The sequence below is a fragment of the Schistocerca serialis genome, chromosome 7, assembly GCF_023864345.2.
Source record: "Schistocerca serialis cubense isolate TAMUIC-IGC-003099 chromosome 7, iqSchSeri2.2, whole genome shotgun sequence".
Taxonomy (NCBI): domain Eukaryota; kingdom Metazoa; phylum Arthropoda; class Insecta; order Orthoptera; family Acrididae; genus Schistocerca; species Schistocerca serialis.
Genome location: NC_064644.1, coordinates 584,967,653 through 584,990,427, shown reverse-complemented (window position 1 = coordinate 584,990,427; position 22,775 = coordinate 584,967,653). Strand labels below are relative to the sequence as shown.

General features: G+C 37.3%; 1 protein-coding gene across 2 annotated transcripts in view; it reads left to right on the top strand.

The window, feature by feature from the left end:
• Nucleotides 1-19,026: 19,026 nt before the first annotated feature.
• Nucleotides 19,027-22,775, top strand: part of LOC126412159 (cyclin-dependent kinase 7) — an 86,730-nt gene continuing 82,981 nt past the window's right edge. For both annotated transcript variants that reach the window (XM_050081620.1, XM_050081618.1), the window contains exons 1-3: nt 19,027-19,134; nt 19,275-19,334; nt 21,327-21,435. In XM_050081620.1, the coding sequence (XP_049937577.1) occupies nt 19,081-19,134; nt 19,275-19,334; nt 21,327-21,435 (223 nt within the window). In that variant the 5' untranslated portion in view covers nt 19,027-19,080. The remainder of the gene's footprint in view (nt 19,135-19,274; nt 19,335-21,326; nt 21,436-22,775) is intronic.

Sequence of the window (22,775 nt, the reverse complement as noted above, 5' to 3'; positions counted from 1 at the left end):
ACTTGGAGATGAAGAAGCTTGCACAGGATAGAGTACCATGGAGAGCTGCATCAAACCAGTCTCAGGACTGAAGACAGCAACAACAACAACATCAAGTTTATTCAATACTGCTTGAATAAATGTGGCTATGGCTGTTATTGTAGACTTGCCCTTCCTGAAACCGTGTTGAGAACTTTTTAATATATTGTACTTAGAGAAAAATGATTACATTTGATCAAGAAATAGCCTTTCCAACAACTTACTAAGTTCTGATGTCAATGAAATAGGCCTATAATTTTGTACATCAGTAGTTTTTCCCTTTTGATGCACTGGTCTTATTTCAGTGACTTTTAACAAGCCAGGAAATGACCGCTGTCTGAAAGAGCTGTTTATTAAATGTTGCAGTGGCTTTATTAACTCATTACTGTATTCTTTCAGAAATTTTGCTGAGATGCTTTTAAGTTGGAAATGGTTCTCAGGATTTCCTGTTCTTTAACACACCTCAGGAAGAATGAATTACCGACATTACTGGGATTTAGCACCTGCGGTGGGTTGATCCATCCTCCTTACTCATCTTACTAAATTGATCTATGAATCTCTCGCGTACTTCTTTTGGGTCACTAACCAATTTTTCATTGCCCCTTATTATTATGTTGTTACACAATGCCTAGTCATGCATGAAGGGCACTGTTGGCTCAGCCCACTGAAAAAATCTTTTAGAAATGAAAAAACTACAGAATGTGCTGTCATCACACACCCTATTGACTCTCCACAAATCCCTCTCCATTGTTCTGTATCAGAACTGATTTTCATAACTGAGTACTGCCGGGTGACCAGATTGGATGATATTTTGCCATTTCAGCTACTAATGCTACATTATTGAGCAAAATTTTTAAAGATATGCAAACAGTCACCATTTGGATGATATTTTCTGTGATCAACACAATTTTGGAGTGATACAGCCAAATCCAGTTGTATTTTTATGCACTAATTTTAATTTTATGTCATTTGTTATGCCTTGTGGAATACTGACATATTAGAATCTCAAAGTTCTATCAGCCTCCAAATAACAACTCCAATGCTAACATTAAACTGCTATAGATAGATAATTAGGCTATTATAATACTGCATATATATTTTTAACTTATCATAATGGTAGTGGATGAATCAAAACTGGTTTTCCTCTTCTTTCGTGTTACAAACTATCACAACGTACAGCACAAAAACAGTAAAGAGTAACACTTACATTACATTAAAGTGGAAGTAAGAACTGAACTGATTAAAGAGAGAGAGAGAGAGAGAGAGAGAGAGAGAGAGAGAGAGAGAGACTGAGCTCAAGCAAAGCAAACAATTGTTCTTGGGTAAAACAGGGGTGGGAGATAGCTGATGTGTAGATATGGATGTATAGATAGTTCAGATCTATTGTTGGCCTTGCTGACTATTGATAGTGCATATTCCATTTCCATCATATGATTGAAAATCAAAAATCTTTCAATTTCACTTCATGGCAACTAGCTCTCGTGTAATTTTATGTAGTTGATGGGGGGCAGTCTGGACACCTTGGAACCCCAACCCCTCTTTGGCTTAGTCCTTGCCACACTAAGAAGAAAAAGAGCACGGCGAAGCAGTTTTTATTAAAAACCTTTTTTAAGAGAAAAAGTAGGTTGTATAAGAAATACTGTGGTTTCTGAATTATATGCTACATAGGAAAAAAGTCACTATTTATAAGATAAACAGGCTCTATGTATTCTCTCACAAAAGTTATTTGATGGATTTGTATGTAATCCTATACATTTTTACTGGCAAGTAAATGTTGAAAAGTTATTTCACTTCACAGCAGTTACCGTACGAAATTGATCAAGAATATCCATTATGAAGTTCACTTACGCCATTAATAAACTTTATCATTTCTAGTTACTGTAGTTTGACTTTTTGTGTTACAAATGGTATCATCATAACATCACCTTTGCAGTATTGGGCTAAGCAGATTGACTTGTGTTGATGTTGTTATTTGCTGTGGATGTGGTCTTCACAGCTGACTGCTGGTTAGTGTGCCTCAGTCGGGCACTGTCGGAAATGTTCATCAGCTCTTGAGGCTCGAAGTCCTTGTGCATTTGTGGAGAATCCTGTGTAGCCATTAAATTTACACAGGGAACATTATATTGTTGTTCTGCTCCCTGTCATTGTCATGGAATTTCATAAAGTCTGTCAGCCAAATACAAATTAATCTCCTTCGAATCATATTCCCTCGGCTGACCAAAGAGCGTTGTACAGCATGATACTTGGAGAGACAGCCTCTCATATGTGCTGCCACAGTTGTGAAAGTTTTTTTCCTACCAATTCTGTCTTACCATGTCGTTGAAGTAATTAAGATTTTCTGATGTTGAATTTTCCAATGGTTGGAGGAGCATGGATGATATCACTGATTACATGAGCACAGTTTGCAAATGTATTCAATAAGTCCACAAACTTAGGTGTGTCTTCTATAATGCTATGGCTTTCTAAAATAAATTCAGGAATTTGAAGCCACAGTGCAGTATATTCTGGTTGAAAAGCCAGTAATTTAAGTATATCAGGAGGTCATGATGGAAATACATTCAAGTTCAGAGTGCACTGTGATGGCATTTTCAGTCCAAGCTTGTGGCACATTCATGGTGCGGAAACAAATGTTGAATGCATCTTGTGAGGCCCAGCCGTCTGGACTGCGTATTATGTAACGAATGGATTCGACTGGAATGGAACCAACATGTAAATATCCATATGTATTCCTTGCACTGTCATACTTTTGTCATCTGAACTGAATGCTGGTGACGAGTAATGGCTGAATAGGTCCATTTGATGTGAATGTTGTTCTTATCTTTGTTTGGCATTTGTATTCTTGATAAAACGATGCTTTAGCACAACACATTCATGTTTCACTTCTGTGCTTTGTTGTTCAGGTGGCCCAAAAATGTTTATCTTTTCACTGTGGAAGAGATTACCCAGAAGTATCTGCACAAATAATGGGTGTCCTAGTATATACTCCATAGCTGGTGTAGACACTGGAGCTGTAGAGCATATTTGAAAGGTGGAGTCTAAATTTGTTGCACTTTCAGGTCTTATCTTATTGATCACTTTAGTATACTTTTATTGCATTATAATTAGATGTATGTAACAAACAAGGAAGTTCCTAGACAATAGAGTAGAACAAAAGACAAAGATAAATGATAACACACTTCACCAAAGAAAAAGTGTATTATTAATTTAAGAACTGTAATCTAAGATTAAAAGTGTTTTGTTGTTGGCTATCAGTTAAAAGTTTGGGAAAATTGCTTGCAATAAATAAGGAATTGTTGTCCTCAGCTTGTTGATGTCTTGAAAGCTCTGATTTACAACACTTCTTTTGTTTACTGTTTAGGCTTTGATAGTGTAAGTTTATGTCATGGTCTTGCCTATGAATTTCTGCTTTTCGTTTCACGAAATCATTTTCCACACACTTCACATTGTTTTCAGAGGTTTTTTCACTTCATTTTACAAACCACTTAGATGACTGCAATTAAAATTTTTCTGATCTTGCATTTGAATTGAGGACTGTGTCTAGCTTTGTATTTATTGCTGAGCTATTTGATTGCTAGTTCACTTTTTAACTCAACAAGATTTTTTGCTAACTAGTAATTGTTAGCACAATTCTCTAACCTCTGTACCTTTTTCTCCAAAAAGTTTGTCTCACCTGCCCTTGCAGGGTTCACAATGAAACTTAATTCTCATGTCACAGCATGAATTTCACACACATGTGTGTGAGTTGCATTTGCATGAGTGTGTGTACATGTGTCTGTCATTTATTTTTGATGAAAGCCTTGCTGGCTGAAAGCTTATTTGTGACAGCCTTTTTGTTGTGCCTATCTGTGACTCATCATTTCTGCTATATGATGACTACCAACTTTCCTTTTCATAACATTAAAACTTACTATTAAATTCATATGCAATAAATTCTAGTTTAATAACTTTAGATTTCATCTCTAAATAACAGGTAGGTGAGTACGTATTTTAACTTAAAAACTTTTAAAAAACTATATATGACAGGAAAAACATAACTTTATTTTTTTTTTCCGACATCTGTCTTATGGCTGTTTTCATGGGGCGCACGAAGAATTCCTCTTCTGTGCCAATCTTTTTACCTCAGGGTAACATTTGCAGTTTACATCCTCAATTATTTGCTGGATGTATTCCAATCTCTGTCTTGCTCTACAGTCTTTACCCTCTACTGCTCACTCCAGTAGACTGGTTCCGAACCTTTCTTAGAGCATTACCCCTGAGTGCAACCAGATATTAAATAGTACTCCTCCCTTCCCACCTTCCCCCTACAACCACTCTCCCCACTGTCACCAACTTTAGCACCTAAATAAACTTAAGAATGAAAAAGAACTTCCTTTGAACACTTTTATTTTAAAAACAGCAAAAGATGATAGTTTTGTGGGTGTTTTACAGTCACAAACTAATGAGTCAATGAGACAACTGATAATGCTTATGTTTAATAACCATTTTTATATTTGAGTTGCTTTCAGTAAGTGCACTTCATAAATCATGCTGCAGATCCATTCAGTTACTTGTTTTAACAAGAATGTTGTTATTCAGTCCTGGGCATTGCAATTACTTGTTTTTATTTTCATTGCTGACATAGTCAAATAACTACTTTCACATCTATAAATCTTGGAATCCCACATTTCTTTTCCACGTGCCATGTGTCATGTTTGGGAAGAGAGAGAGAGAGAGAGAGAGAGAGAGAGAGAGAGAGAGTGGTGAAGCAACTACCAGTGTAATGCAAGTACTATCTGCTCCTCTTTCTCAGATAAGAAAGCTAACTAGTAAAGTGAGGGTAGGCACTTGTTACAAAACATGCTTTCCCTGTGCTACTACTTTCTCTAATGGCACCAGCTTCACTTGCACCTCCATTTAAAATGTGCCACGTTAAACTGTATGCACTACACTTAACTCATTTGATTGCTGGATTCCTTAATTCTGAACTGGGAAATTGGAAGACTTCAAGCTGTTACTACTTTGTGTGTGACCACTCTAATAATAATTAATAATAATAATAATACTGTGTACAGCACTATAGTAGCCCTTATACAGTATCTTAGATACTGTGAAGCAAATCTCTTCTACTGCAGGCTCCTTCTTTCCATATTTTGGGAGGAGACAGCATCAAGAAAACAAGAAAAACTTGTTTAGTACACAGGGCTCTAGAATGCATAACTTGAAGCTCTATGGGCACTTGATCAGTGATAGAAGAGTGTGTTTGACACCAGTAAAGATGAACCAGTGCTCATAGCCATTAGGTATGCAGTTTACAGCCCATGTTTACTTGACTTTTTTTCTCATTTTGGTCCATACTACCTCTTCGCAAAATATGTGAAGAGCTTGCAGTAGAAGAGATGTGTATCACAGTGTCGAAGATGAAGAAGAGCTGATTGTTCTTAAGGATGCATTTATACCCTATGTTTACTAGACTTTTTTTGCTTCAAATGATTGTTGCATTCATATCCCAGAAATTGACCATTCCTCCTGGGACACACTGCATATTGTTGTCCAACTGTCAATTAGTTTGTTTATCTATTTTGAAGTGAGTAATGGAGTAATTTCTGGTCTATTGCAGACACTATCTACAACTTGGAGAAGACGTATTTATGAGATATTTAGCATTGGTTACATGTCTATCTCACATTTACCACGATCAGTGTGTGGCACAAAGCACAAAGTATGTGTGTAGTAGGTGGACTATGTGTGAAACCTGTGATCTCCATAAACCCTAGTGATTGAGAAAAAAATAATTATTGATATCTTACATATTCAATATTAATCTTACAAAATTGTGATAGTAGTAAAAATCCTATAAAAATAATTTAGTTTAATCACTGAATCACAATCAAATCCTTTTGTTTTAATTCCTCAGAAAATTTCATTTTACCCCTGGGGATATATTACCTCTAGGTTGGGAACCACTTCTCAAGTAGCATGGATGTATTATTTCCTATCATCCCATTCCTACTTCTTGTCAGTGTTTTCTATATATTCTTTTCTTCACTGATTCTGCAGAGGGACTCCTCATTCTGTTCCTTATCAGCTCACGAAATGTCAACATTCTTTTTGTAGCACCATAACCCAAATGCTTCAATCATTTTCTGTTCTGATTTTGCCACAGTCCATATTTCATGACCATAAAATGCTGAGTTTCAAATGTACATTTTCAGAGATTTCTTCGTCAAATTCGGGCCTATGTTTGATATTAGAAGACTTTTCATGGCCAGGAAAGCACTTTTTACCTTTGCTAGTCTGCTTTTTATGCCCTCCTTGCTCTAGCCATCATGGGTTATTTTGCTGCCTAGATAGCAGAATTCTGTAACTTCGTGATCATCACTTGTGATATTAAGTTTCTCACTACTCTCATTTCTGTTACTTTCCATTACTTCCGTTTACTCTCAATCCATATATAATCATAAGACTGTTCACTCCATTCAGCAGATCTTGTAATTCTTCTTTACTTTTACTGACGATAGGTATGCCATCAATGAAATGTACGACTAATATATTTTCACCTTGAATTGCAATGCCACTCCTGAATTTTTCTTTTATTTCCATAAATAATTATTCAATATATAGATTGAACAGTAGGGCGAAAGACTACCTCCTTGTCTTACACTGTTTTCAATCGGAGAACTTTCTCTGGTATTTCTGCAGATATTTGCAATTTCATTTTTGCAAAGTGTAGATAGAGGCAACCCAAGGAAATGCTGCTCAACACATCTTTTATGCGACGCCAGCATCAACGGAAAGCATGTTTGTTTCCCATTACAAGCAAAATAATTTGCACTAGACTAACGTGGAACCGCTCTTTCGAATGAGCACATAAGATTACGCTTAAAAATAATTTTGTTTGTAATGGGAAACAAACCTACACTTTCTGCTGACACTGGGCGTTGCATGAAAGACGAAATGAGCACTATTTATATGGAATAACCCGAGCTGCACAACGCATGAACTAAATTTCAAATACCTGCTGTAACACTAGATATTTTTCTCCTGAAATCTCTTATGAGTGACGGCCTGTGTAAGACTGTGCTCTCTCAATGAGTTCTTTCCTTTTTGTTGACTTCACGCAGAATACGGCTCAAATTTCTGTGAGTAATACGAAGGGAACTCATGTTTATTGTCTTACTTGTCACAAGTAATTTGCTGTTTATTTGGAACATTTAGCGATTTTCAATGGCGTGGTTAGTACGAACCTAACAGCACAACTCACAGTCTAACATAGACTGTGGCACAACTAGAGTGATTCCGCAGCATACTGCAGTTGCATCTGTCAACTCTAAGTTTTTAGTGGCGCAACTTACGAGACGCAACTTTTCTTCATGCCACAAAAAATTCAACTAGGTTGTACCACAGTCTAACATAACAGTCGCGACACTTCGCCTCAATTTTGTTGCGTACTGCGCCGGCAGCGCCCAAAGTGGCCAGTAACTTAAACTGTGAGTTCGACGCGATCGTGAAAGCGAACAGTGGTTGTTTATTTTGATTTCTACAATGGCATTCACAAGCGGGAGCGTCTGTAACGCAATAAATTGCAGCAACAACAGGAAGAAGACACCACAGCTGTCTTTTTTTAGGTTTCCTAAGGATCCTGAGAGGTATATACCATCATGTTACTGTGGCAGACCACAGCTGTCTTTTTTTAAGGTTTCCTAAGGATTCTGAGAGGTATATACCATCATGTTACTAAACTGTATCGTCAGGATTCACTTGCAAGCTACATGTGTGTTAATAATTAATGTTAATTTAATCCGGTATTTTTTGAAATTAAACGTGTTTTCCAGCCTCCAGCACGAGTGCAATCAAGGCTGGGCTCTGTTAAAGACAATCTCGGCCTGAGGAGACCAGGAATATATAAAATCCCGTGCCACTGTGGGAAGTCTTATATTGGCCAGACGTGTCGTACGGTTAAAGACAGATGCGACGAACATAAACGTCACACGAGGTTGGATCAGCCAGAGAAATCTGCGGTTGCTGAACACTGCCTTGACACGAGACATGGCATGAACTATGAAGAAACCAAGATCCTCTCGTATGCTTCCACATACTGGGACTCCGTCACCAAAGAGGCGGTCGAAATACGTACAAGCAGTTACCTAATAAACAGAGACACGGGGTTTCACCTGAACAAAGCCTTGGAGCCAGCCTTGGCGGCACTAAGGAATCGTCAGCCACAGGTTAGCAACTGCACCGAGTCAACACAGATGGGAAACCTTAGCGCAGATGCTTAAATCGCGCGCCAACACCTCGCGCGCGCGAACGGGTTCTGTCGCTCCCGGCCGCACTTTCCCGCGCCACCGCAGACCGAGACTCATTTCTCCAGCAGAGGGCTCTGGTATTCGACGCCGTCTACGATTGGCCTTCGATGATGTTATGCCCCCGCTGGCGCCTGTGCTGTTCTAGAAAATAAATTGGCGAGCCTCTCAGCGACGCGACAGTAGAACCTGAAGATGGTGGGCAGTTGTCTCGCTGAAATATTGTGCGGTTTTTACAATACTACCCGGCGTAATTCCCGGGAACCTATTAAACATGGTAATTGGATGCCTCTATAGGCCCCCTGGCTCAGCAGGTGTTGTGGCAGAGCACCTGAAGGAAAATTTGGAAAATATTTCGAGTAGACTTCCCAATCATGTTATAGTTCTGGGTGGAGATTTTAATTTACGAGATATAGACTGGGAGACTCATACATTTATAACGGGTAGGATGGACAAAGAATCCAGTGAATTTTTTAAAAAGTGCATTATCTGAAAACTACGTTGAGCAGTTAAACAGAGAACTGACTCGTGGCGATAACGTATTAGACCTTGTGGTGACAAATGGACCCGAATTATTTCAAACAGTTAACTCAGAACCGGGAATCAGCGATCATAAAGCGGTTACTGCATCGATGATTTCAGCTATAAATAGAAATATCAAAAAAGGCAGGAAGATTTTTCTGGTTAGCAAAAGTGACAAAAAGCAGATTTCAGAGTACTTGACAACTCAACACAAAAGTTTTATCTTAAGTACAGATAGTGTTGAGGATCAGTGGACAAAGTTCAAAACCATCGTACAGTATGCATTAAATGAGTATGTGCCAAGCAAATTCGTACAATATGCAAAAGAGCCACCGTGGTAGAACAACAGAGTTAGAAAACTGCTATGGAAGCAAAGGGAACTTCACAGCAAACATAAAAATAGCCAAAGCCTTGCACACAAACAAAAATTACACGAAGCGAAATGTAGTGTGAGGAGGGCTATGCGAGAGGTTTTCAACGAATTCGAAAGTAAAGTTCTATGTACTGACTTGGCAGAAAATACTAAGAAATTTTTGTCTTATGTCAAAGTGGTAGGTGGATAAAAACAAAATGTCCAGACACTCTGTGACCAAAATGGTACTGAAACAGAGGATGATAGACTAAAGGCCGAAATACTAAATGTCTTTTTCCAAAGCTGTTTCACAGAGGAAGACTGCATTGTAGTTCCTTCTCTAGATTGTTGCACAGAAGACAAAATGGTAGATATCGAAGTAGATGACAGAGGGATGGAAAAACAATTAAAATCGCTCTCTTAGGCTAACCTGATTATCAAACTGAGTAATAATGATGTCAGCTGCATCAATTCTTCCATTATCGTTTTCCTCCAATGTCGAAAGTGTGAAACCTCCTGGATCAAATCGTAGCTTCTTTAGAGCTTCTAGTCTGCCAAGATTAGCACAGTGAAAAAATAAACATCAAATGGTGCAGCTTCGCCAGAAAACCATTACAGAGTTTACAAATGTGAGACTTAAAGGTTTTGACAAGAATGACTGTGTTACAGGCATGCATTTAGACTTGTGCAGGACTTTAAACACTGTTAGCTATAAAAAAGCTACTAAACAAATTGACAAATTGTGAATGTTTGGTCAGTTTTGCCTGAAAAATAGGAAGTAAAATTTAGAGATAATTCACATGTCTCTTGATGATAAATTTTTAGTAAAACCATTGTCAGAGAAGAGAAATAAAACACTGGCATGCCTCAGGGTAGTGTATTGAGCTCATTTCGGTTCTTAATGTATATCAGTGATGTCCCAGACAGTGCGAGATATGGAAGAAAATTCTCTTCGCTGATGACAGTAACATCTAGTTCCCTGACAACCACCAGAATTCCTCATAGAGACGACGAATGAAACCCTGAAGAATGTTTACAAGGGAGAGTATTTAACAAATTACCGTTGGTCAGAAAGAAAACAAAAAGTATGCACTTCAACACACAGAGGGAAAACAACTTTTTCACATCCAATGTAGATGATAAACCTATAGATCATGTAACAAACACTAAGTTTATAGGGATGAACACCGATTGTCAACGGACATAGAATGAACACACAAAAGCAAAACAAATCCACGCAATCTTGCCCGGATGGGCCAGTCGTTACAGACTGATCATTGTATCATCTACTGCCAAAGGCATCCTTGGATGGGGTACAGAGGGACATGGGGTCAGAACACTGCTTTCCAGGACATAGTTGGCTTTCTTCACCTTAGAGCCGCTACTTCTAACTCAAGTAGCTACTCACTTGCCACGTAGAGGCTGAATGCAAACCATTCCACTGTTCCAACCAAGGATAAATCCCTGCCTGTACTGGGAATCTGATCTGGGTGCTCTGCGTAGTAGCCAAGTATGCTGACTACTAAGTTACAGAGGCAGACAATGAACACACAAAAAATGTTATCAGCATGCTTGAACAAAACATTTGTTTAACAGCAGTTTGTAGCAGCCAAATATCTTGCGATGACAGACTCACTTCTTAGCGATGAGATTCTTTCTCTGGGGATCAATGGCGTGAAATGTGGGCATACTTTTCAAACTGCAGAAAAGCATCATTAAATAATAAATAAGAGCAGCTGTTGGGCTCTTTTTGAAGAACTGTTTTAAAAATTGGGCATCATTATTGCACCACATATATCTATCAGTCTCTTGCACATATAAGAGAAAACATTAATAAATCTTTCACTACATATTAGTTCTATACTTAATCGTGGAATATGAGCCAGTTTGGACTTGCATTTACTTGCAAAACCTCGAAAAAGCGTTTTATACTGGCAAATAAAATTGTATAATAAATTGTGCAAGGAACTGAGAAAGATTGCTTAAATATGTCTGTTTAAAAAAGGCAGCTATAGCATATCTCATAAATATGCCATACTACACGATTAAAGATTAATTAGATGAGTCAGAATAGGATTTAATAACCAAAGAGACATCTGTAACACCTTGTCATGTTACAATAACTAGTCACTGATGATGATGATGGTTTATGGTGGAGGACGCTAGTTAGTAGACTGTGGCGCAATTTCTTGTAACAGGAATAGTCGCAATGTAATGCTATTACAAGCAGTTGTGCCACAGTCTATAGTATCCTGTCACTCTCTTGAACTCTATGCCTCACTCATCAGATACCACTGGGGGTCCTTAGTATATGTAGTGATACAGTGCAAAACTATGTTTGATATCTTATCTGGCGCGTAATGTGTGTAAATTAAAGAGCATTGTAGAACAGACACACTAAATAAGGCCATGTATTTGTTGAGAAACTGACCTGATGGAGTTTGCTCTGTCTAGTCATAATGGTTTCTTCAACAAAGCAATGGCTGACCTTCTCTCCTGTTCTCATAAACATATTTATATATTTTGTGTAATGTGAGTTGGAGCTATATTTGGTTTCATTGTTTTTTATTTTATTTTTTTATTTACTCGTCAAGTTCTGTAGGACCAAATTGAGGAGCAAGTCTCCAAGGTCATGGAACATGTCAGTACATGAAATTACAATATAAACGTAACAACAGATAAAATTTTTTTTCATGAACCTTAAAAAAGTCAGTCCATAAGTTTAAGTTCAAATGGTTCAAATGGCTCTGAGCACTATGCGACTTAACTTCTGAGGTCATCAGTCGCCTAGAACTTAGAACTAATTAAACCTAACTAACCTAAGGACATCACACACATCCATGCCCGAGGCAGGATTCGAACCTGCAACCGTAGCGGTCGCTCGGTTCCAGACTGTAGCGCCTATAACCGCAAGGCCACTCCGGCCGGCCATAAGTTTAAATAAACGCTATCAGCAATACAATAAAAATCAGCTTAATTTTTCAAGGAACTCCTCGACACAATAGAAGGAGTGACCCATGAGGAAACTCTTCAGTTTCGATTTGAAAGTGCATGGATTACTGCTAAGATTTTTGAATTCGAGTGGCAGTTTTATTGAAAATGAATGCAGCAGAGTACTGCACACCTTTTTGCACAAGAGTTAAATCCAAATACAGGTTTGATTTCTGCCGAGTATTAACCGAGTTAAAGCTCCTTATTCTTGGGAATAAACTAATATTGGCAACTAGAAACGACAATAAGGAATATACGTATTGAGAGGCCAATGTCAAAATACCCAGACTCGTGAACAGAGGTCAACAAGTGTTTCATGAACTAACACCATTTATTGCCTGAACCGCCCGTTTCTGAGTCAAAACTATCCTTTTAGAATGAGAAGAGTTACCCCAAAATATAATACCATATGACAATAGCGAATGAAAATAAACAAAGTAGACTAATTTTCGTGCGAACGATCGCTCACTTCTAATACTGTTTAAGTAGTAAAAATGGCAGTATTGAGTCTTTGAACAAGATCCTGAACGTGGGCTTTCCACGACAGCTTACTATCTATATGAACACCTAGAAGTTTGAACTGTTCAGTTCCACTAATCATATGCCCATTCTGTGAAATTAAAACGTCAGATTTTGTTGAATTGTGTGTTAGAAACTGTAAAAACTGAGTCTTACTGTGATTTAGTGTTAGTTTGTTTTCTACAAGCCATGAACTGAGGTCATGGACTGCACTATTTGAAGCCGAGCCAATGTTGCACACAACATCCTTTACTACCAAGTTAGTGTTATCAGCACACAGAAATATTTTACAGTTACCCGTAATACTAGAGGGCATATCATTTACATAAATAAGGAACAGGAGTGGCCCCAACACTGATCCCTGGGGCACCCCCCACTTGACAGTACCCCACTCAGACACTACATCCCAGCCCTTATCAACATTGTGAATAATGACCTTTTGCTGCCTGTTGCTAAAGTAAGAGGTGAACCAATTGTGAGCTACTCCCTGTATTCCGCAATGGTCCAACTTCTGGAGCAATATTTTGTGATCGACACAATCAAATGTCTTAGTTAAATAAAAAAAATATGCCAAGCTTTCGAAACCTTTTGTTTAACCCATCCAGTACCCCACAGGGGAAAGAGAATATAGCATTTTCCGTTTTTAAACGACTTCTAAAGCCGAACTGTACATTTGATAGCAAAATAGCAAATCGTGTGATATAAAATGATTAATTATCCTTACATACATAACCTTTTCAATAACTTATGCAAGTACTGATGGCATAGAAATAGGTCTAAAATTATCTACATTATCCCTTTCTCCCTTTTTATAAAGTGGCTTTACTACTGAGTTCTTTAATCGCTCAGGAAACTGACCATTCGAGCGATCTAAGATGCTGCAGTCATGGACTGTGCGGCTGGTCCCGGCGGAGGTTCGAGTCCTCCCTCGGGCATGGGTGTGTGTATTTGTCTTTAGGATAATTTAGGTTAAGTAGTGTGTAAGTTTAGGGACTGATGGCCTTAGCAGTTGAGTCCCATAAGATTTCACACACATTTGAACATTTGAAACTGACCATTCCTAAAGGAAAAATTACAAATATGGCTAAATACAGGCTAACATGTGCAGCACAGTACTTTAATATTCTGCTAGACTCCTTCATAACCATGAGAGTCCTTAGGCTTCAGTGATTTAATTATTGACTCAATCTCCCTCTTGTCTGCATCACATAGGAGTATTTCAGTCATTAATCTCAGAAAGGCATTTGCCAAGAAAGTTGTATGATTTCCTGTAGAAACTAAATTTTTATTTAATTCATCAGCAATGCTCAGGAAAGGATTGTTAAGTATTGTACTTGTATCTGATTTATCAATAACAACAATATTTTCACTGTGATCTGACTTTATATCATCGACTTTGTGCTGCTGACCAGACACTTCCTTCATAACTGACCATATGGTTTTAATTTTATCCTGTGAATTAGCTATTCTATTCACATACCACATACTCTTTGCCTTCCTGATAACATTTTTAAGCACGTTACAATACTGTTTGTAATGGGCTACTGTAGCTTGATTCTGACTACTTCTAACATTTTGATATAATTCCATATAATTCCCGCTTTGTTCTACATGATATCCTTATCCCACTAGTCAGCCACTCGGGCTGCCCATTGCTGCTAGTACCCCATTTAGAATGTTCTAATGGAAAGCAACTCTCAAAGAGCATAAGAAATGTGTTAAGGAAAGCACTGTATTTATCATTTATGTTATCAACACCATAAACATCCTGCCACTCTTGTACCTTGACAAGGTTTAAAAAACTCTCTATTGTTGTTGAATTAATTTTCCTACATAGTTTGTAATTAAATATGACATTGGTTTGAGTACAAAAGTGTTTAAGTGTTAAAATTTGTGCATCATGGTCTGAAAGGCCATTCACGCTTTTACTAAAAAAATGTCCATCTAGTAATGAAGAATGAATAAAAATATTATCTATGGCTGTGCTACTGTTCCCCTGCACCCTAGTTGGAAAAAACACAGTTTGCATCAGATCATATGAATTTAGGATATCTACCAACATCCTTTTTTTTGCACCATCATATACAAAATTTATATTGAAGTCACCACATATAACTAGTTTCTGGTATGAATGTGATAATACAGATGCTAAATAAATAAATAAATAAATAAAATAAATCTGAAATTTATAGCTAAAATTTCAGCAACCACACAGTCTTATGAGGTGCCTTTATACAATATTTCCCAATATTTCCCAGATATACACGCTGTCGTTGTTCAGAATATGTGCTACCATTCTACAACAAAATGAATGTCAGAGATATTGGGTGGTAGTTTCGTCCATCACTTCTGCTACCATTCTTGTAGATGGTTGTGACTTTCCAACCACTTGGAACGGTTTTCATTTCGATTACAAATTTAGAATACCTGCCATGCCATCTGCACTCTGTGAAATCTAAAATATAATCTTGTCCTAGCCAGGCCACTGATGGCACAAGCTATACTGTTGTCTGCTTGATGACTGCAGCCCAGAGGTAGCCGTGTCTCGAAGATTCCGAGATATCTCGAACACAATGACCTCTTTCATTTCACTCTGCATGGATTCCGGAAGCATCAATTGTGTGAAATCCAAGTTGCACCTTGTTCATGTGATATACTGAAACTTATGGTCCAAGGCAGTCATGAGGATGGTGTAGTTTTTGATTTCTGGAAAGTTTTTGATTTATTACCACATCTACACTTATTACCAGAAGGATGATAACATGGGTTTCAAATGAATTTTGTGACATGACTAAGGATCTTCTGATAGGAGAACGCAACAAATTGATGGAAAGTTACCTGCAGAGGTGGCAGTAACTGCAGATATGCCCCAGGATAGTGTGCTGGACCCATGCTGTTCATATTGTATCTTAATGGCGTTGCGAACAATATTAATAGTTACCGGAGACTTTTTGTAGATGATGCAGTTATCAATAACAAAGAACTGTCCGAAAGAAACTGCATGCATATTCAATCACATCTTGATAACATTTCAAATTGATGCAAAGATTGGCAATTTGTTTTTAATCTTCAGAAATGAAAAACTGTGCCCTTCATAGAAAGAAAAAACGTAGTATCCTGTGAGTATAATATCAGTGAGTCACTGTGGGATTCGGTCAACTCATACAAAAATTTGGGTGTGACAATTTTTATGGAAATAAAATGAAACGATCCCCTACTTTTAGTTGTTGATAAAGTAGGTGACAAACTGCTATCCTGTGGTAGAATATTAGGGAAATGCTATCAGTCTATAAACCAGACTGCATGCTAAACACTCATGTGCCCCATCTTAGAATAATGCTCAGATGTGTGGGACCAATACCAAATGTGTTGAAGAGGGGATATTGAACAGATACAAAGAAGAGCAGCGTGAGTGGTTACAGTTTTGTTCAAGTGATGAGAGAGTGTCACGAAGATACTGAAAGCATTGAACTGACACACGCTTGAATATAGATGCAAAATATCCACAAGAACTAATTAGAAGGTTTCTAGAACCAACTTTCAATCATAAATTTAAAAAGATATTACAACCCCTGCCTATTGCCCTATAGAGATTGCGAAGACAAGGTAATTCTAATAACAGCGTGCACAGAAGCATTTATGTAATGAAGCTTCCAATACTCCATGTACATCTACATGTATAATCTGCAAACCACCATGGGGTGCATACTGCATGGCAGAAGGTACATCCCTTTGTAGCAGTAATTACGGCTTCTTTCCGTTTCATTCACTTGTAGAGCGCGGGAAGAATGAGAGTTTGAATGTCTCTGTGTGTGCAGTAATGATTTTAATCTTATCCTCACGATTCCTGTGTGACCGATGCATAGGAAATTGTAGTATATTCCTAGAGTAATCATTGAAAGCCGACTCTTGAATCTTTGTTTTCTCGAGATAGTTTACATGTATCATCAAGAGTGTTCCAGTTTAGTTCCTTCAATATCTCTGTGGACTCTCCCACAGATAAAATAGACCTGTGATCATTTGTTCTGTCCTTCTACGTGTACGTTCAATATATCCTGTTAGTCCTATCTGGTATGGGTCCCATACACTTTCGTAATATCAATAGAACCGTGATTTGAAAGTAATCTTCTTAATAGACAGCACTTCCCCAGTGTTCTAGCAATAAACCGAAGTCTACCACCTGTTTTACCCACATATGAGCCTATGCAATCATCTCATTTCATATCCCTAGAAAGTATTAGGCCTATACATAGGCATTTGTATGAGTTGGCCGATTTCAACAGTGACTCATCGATATTATAGTCATAGGCTGCTACATTTTTACGTTTTGTGAAGCGCACAATTTTACATTTTTGAACATTTAAAGCAAGGTGCCGATCTTTGCACCACATTGAAATCTCATCAAGATATTACTGAAAATTTATGCAGCTTCTCGTTATATAGATAACTGCATCATCTGCAAATCGTCTGAGGTTAGTATTAATATTGTCTGCAAGGTCATTAACACACCATGAACAGTAAGGGTCCCAACACACTTCTCTGGGTGCACGTGAAGTTACTGCTACATCAGACGATGACTCTGCATTGAAGATAACATAATGCAGCCTCTCTACCCAAAAGTCATCAATACACTCACAAATTTTCCTTGGTGCCACACGTGATTTTACTTTGACAATAAGCATTGGTGTAGTATTGAGTCAACTTCTTTTCGAACAATAAATACTGCATCTATCCGACTCCATGCATGACTGGAACGAGAAAAAAAGTCTTATTAACTGGTATATTGGGGCGTAACCTCAGCCACGCACTTCACTGTAGTTTGCTGAGAATGGATGTAGGTGTGGATGTCCTTGATGTTTGCATCAATTTTAAAACAAAATGAAGTTGATATGTTCTTCGAGGAAAGTGTTGTATTAATGAGGATAGATCCAATGTAGCTGATGTCCTGTGTGGTGTGCCTCAGGGCTTGGTGCTTGGCCCACTGCTTTTTCTGATTGTGATTAATGATTTACCATCTAATGTAAGTTCTCATTCTATGATACAACATTTATCAACAATGACCCCGACATTGAATTGTTAAAAAATATAACAGCAAATGCCAGCAGTGAAGCATCAAAATGGTTCAGAGCAAATGGTTTCTTATTAAATGAAAATAAAACACAGTTAATGTTTTTCAGCTTAAGAGATACCTTATTTCCGAATATTTCAAATAATGTTAAATTTCTTGGTATATATTTAGATAGTAATCTTAATTGGAATTACCATATTAACTATATATCTGCTAGGCTTTCTAGAGTAATCTATTTGTTGAGAAGGTTGAAAGATTGTGTATCGGATCAGTATATTAGATCAGCATATCTTGCCTTCCTTCAGAGCATTATTTCTTATGGTTTACTATATAGGGAAACTGTAGCCATGTACATGATATTCTTCTACTGCAAAAAAGGTTGTAAGAATTATCACCGATTCTGGTAGACTAGATTCCTGCAAGCCATTGTTTGTGAAACTTAAAGTTATGACTGTTGTTAAACTCTCTATATATACTATTGTTCTACATACCATGAACAGTTTACCAAACCAGCAATTAAGAGAATATAGACATTCGTATAATACGAGAAACAGGAAACACATTGATGTACCTTTTCAACGTTTTACTAAGTCTTTAAAAAGCTATCATGTAATAGGTTCGAAATGTTGCAATAAATTTTCTCTTTGTAAATTCGATTGTCCTATTGAAAAGATCAAGCCAAAACTGTATGAGTGGCTGGTGGAGCATTCTTTTTGTTCCCTTGATGAATTTCTTGATAGCAGTCAAAAACTAATAATATTATAAACTTTGGCTGCTCCTGATATACTATATTAATTATTTCATTAGCAGTTCTAGTTACCTATTTGTTAGTAACTAGTAATAAGCATTAATCTGTTTTTCTCTGCACAGTTGCAAAGAGAAGTTATTATAATCTGATGTAATTTTTCTTTGTATATAATATGTTTTCCTGTCTTGGTATTATGACTTTTTCATGTATTTTGTACTGGTACATTCTGATTGATTTTGTTGTACTACCTCCTGTCAATTTACTATTTATAAAACTATTGTAATATTGTACCTATAACTCCTGCATATAATTTTATCTATATTTTGCAGTTTGACGTTGTCTATTGCTTCTGTAAGCTTAACGAGAGTAAAATCTTCTTCTTCTTCTTATTATTATTAATAAATTTGTTCTGATGGAAGTGCAAACACTTTTGGGACCCCCTTCGATTGGAGGTCTTGCAAAGTCGATTGTTTTTTCGATTAGACCCTAATCGAGAGACATTGACCAAGTATCGAAGAACTCGACTGTCGATTGTCGAGGGTGACACATGTTTTGAAATTTCGAAACGTGTTGCTGTGAGATGGAGAATAAATCTAAACGATATGAAAAAATTGAATTTTTAGGGGAAGGCCAGGTACATTAATAAACACACAAATAACAGTGTAAAAAATTTCCTTCTTCATTGACAGTTACTGTGTGCAATGGAAGCACGTGTATTATATCTGTCATTGCATTTCCAATTATATCTGATACTTCCACTGTTTACTATTTCAGTTTGCAACAGTTTATAAGGCGAGAGACATAGTCACTGATACAATTGTTGCCGTTAAAAAGGTAAGACATAGTTTGAAGGCATGACAATGTTTCTCGTAATCATGATCCGTCAATTTTTCGTTTCTACTCATTTTGGAACTGTGTTTTTTCGTCTATGTATTTTATTGAGCTTTATTTTTCGCCAACCCTTGTTTCATCCGTTTTGTGATCCTCTTGACTTTCTTGAGTTCATTTCTCGGCGGAATTCAGCATCTAGTTTATTCTTGAAAGGATAACGCACTAGATCGTAATCATGGAAAACCCATCCAAATCTTAACTGTAAGAGTAGATCGTAGAAATGAAGTAATCACACGCTGATCGTTAATGTTTCTTCTGTTTGATTGCGAACACTTACAAAAAAAAAAAAGGCAAGGCAAATCGACTGCTATATGTGGTCAATTGCATATTTCTTTGAGTTGCAGAAAATAGCTGTTTAAGTATTCCATTGAGCTAGCAGCTGTGTAAGTAATTCATTAAAATGATGTTGCTGGTTAATCGATTGATATTAATGTATTAGTTCAGTTGGTAAATAATAACCAGCACACACTATGTACTGGCATGCAGTATTTTAGGTTGCATCTGTGGCTTGCGTGCTATACTGTGCAAAGTATATCAACCAAGTTGCGTATTTATTTATGTGTGAAAATGCGTTGTTTTCCTATGTTGACCTGTGATAGCCCACTTATCTTGTAGAAAATGGCGTATAAAGGCCAATCCGTTTTTTGTTTAAGAGATCCACAATGTATTAGGGTTAAGAGACGGGCTAACTAGCTACAAGGTTTTTGAGTGCCACAGACATTTATGTGTGTGTAATTTATCTTTGTAGTTGTGTGAGATTGAAATTGTTACAGTAGTTCTTGAACTTCCTTTTAAATATTTATTCTTACAAATATTTAATAACTGAGTTCAGTAGTTTTACCTTTTTTGCAACACTTCCCAGAGAGCTGCATCAAACCAGTCTCTGGACACAACAACAACAATAGGCCTTTTGACAGCCAAATATCTCTCTTATACTGTCTCTTCCTGTTGAAAATTACACTCAACTGTGTCTGCTGTACTTAGCATCTCCTCACCCTTTTTTTAAAGTTAACATACTACGAGTGTTTCTTGAATCTCATTTTCTGATGCATTATTAATAGGCTAATTTAATAATTTATATATCGTACTAAGTGTCGATATAATGTCATTTACCATATTGTTGGATGGACAGCTACTGAACCACATAAGTTGAAGTAGTCAGCTCTCATTGCTTAGTTTGAATACACTGTGCTGTTTAAGAACATCCATGAGCTTCATAAGTCACTGTAGTCTTTTATGCATCAAAAGCTGATGATCAGTTTTTGGAGATGCATCCTTGTCTCCCCTTGTTCTAACTACTAGTGAGTTCCTCTCACTCAGGGGTCTGAGTGACCTCTCCTTCCTTTTAACCTTCCTCTAACTATCCCTCTTTCCTTGCCAAGGAAGGAATGGATAGTTCTGAAAGATAAAACAGTTTTCTGTACACTCAGATGTGCCGATATTTTTTCTTTCCTTTCTCTTTTTCAGCAACAGTGACAAACTTTATAATAGCAGTTTCATTTGAAATTTGTTTTTTAAAACTGCCTAGCACCATCCCATAAAGGTAACTTTTACCCCATTCTGATGCCTACTTGATTGTCAATTCTTAAATCATTAACTGAGCATGAACGTATGGCAATCGTTCATTGCTGTGAAAGGGCATATGAGGCAATGGTGATTGTTGGACCATGTTCTTCATTCTTTAGAACTCCTGTACCATTCATAGATTCATAGTGATGATGCATATGACTCAAGCGTTCCTTCTGTACGTCTGTTTAAGCAACTAAAATGAAAATATAACTCACCTCTCTCTCTCTCTCTCTCTCTCTCTCTCTCTCTCTCTCTCTCTCTCTCTCTCTCTCTCTGTGTGTGTGTGTGTGTGTGTGTGTGTGTGTGTGTGTGTGTCACATAGACAGTACTTTCACAAATTACATAAATTATTATGTTCTGCTTCAGATTAAACTTGGAAGTCGAGATGAAGCCAAGGATGGTATCAATAGGACAGCCTTGCGAGAAATCAAATTGCTTCAGGAAATTAAGCATCCTAATATAATAGACTTAATGGGTGAGTTGCGTTGCTCAGTAGCTGTTACTGAGATGTTTATAAGTAATAAAATTATTTGGTTTGTTCCATTTGATTGTTGTGCATCGTGTATGTTTGTGATATTGAGAATTCACTAACTTATTTTAATTTTTTTAATGTACAGTGTATGTGCCATAGTACAAAACTATTAACAAAAATTTCAGCAATAGTGAAATGTGTGGACACTGTATGGGCAATCTGCTGCAAATGTTAACAAACGAGAACATGGCCATCAGGGGGTGAGGAGTGGAAAGGAGAAACAAGGCCCGCCTCCCTCTCACAGGACTGGCAGCCAGTGTTCAGTGCTTCTGTAAAGGCAGAACTGACATGTAGCCATACTGATCACCAATCTCTTCTGATATTTTGAGAGCCTTGCTAGAACCTTGTGATGTATGACAATTGATCTCTACACTTACAACAAAATAAGAATAGAAAACAATGAACAATGCGTAACATGCAGCAAAATGAAGTACACAAAACTTTCTGCAATGGCTGCTGCACAGTTGTTTGTTGAGATTTGCTGTGTCATGAACTTGGAAGTTCAAGATATATCGATGTCTTACATTACCATAGTTCAAAACATAGCCCACATAAACTGCCTCCTTAAAGTATTCACATATCATATACTAGTATGCAAAACTGAAGGACACAATTAACTTTCGGATATTTTGTTACTGCCACGTTACATAGCTTGCTGAAACTTGGACCACAGATAGAAATAAATGCTACAGTACAGTGACGAGGGTAACTGAAAGAAATACACAATGAGATGAACAGAAATGACAATTCAAAGACAATAATTACACTGAACTCACTGCGATTTATGATGGTTTCCTGGACATGAAAAAAGGTGGGACACGGTTATTATCAGGGCGTACGATCACCACAGATGGCAGCACATTATCCACAATGTGCTCCCCTGATGGCCACAAAGTTGGTAAAGAGCTCTTGTGGTAGGGTGTTCCATTCCTCCAACAGTGAGTTTGACTACTGCTGGATGCATCTTGCAAATAAGAAAACCTCTTCAGCTGTATGTATGTACTTCCAGGTAATAGCTTTTGTAAAGTTATTTCTGTTTGATCAAATTTAACTTGCTATTTATACACACAGTTCACGTGTTTCAATGGTTATCACACAGTATTTTATTGTAGACCTTGTCAATTAACCAGGGATTGGATTGTTACATTGCAGTTTTTATTTTTGACATACTGCCTTGTTGGCGGTTTTGTTTCCATTCTAAATTGATGATTAGTATTGTGTCTGCCATATATTCCAAGTGTTGATCATCGTATGACCTGAGATATGCGAGTACCTTCTATCAC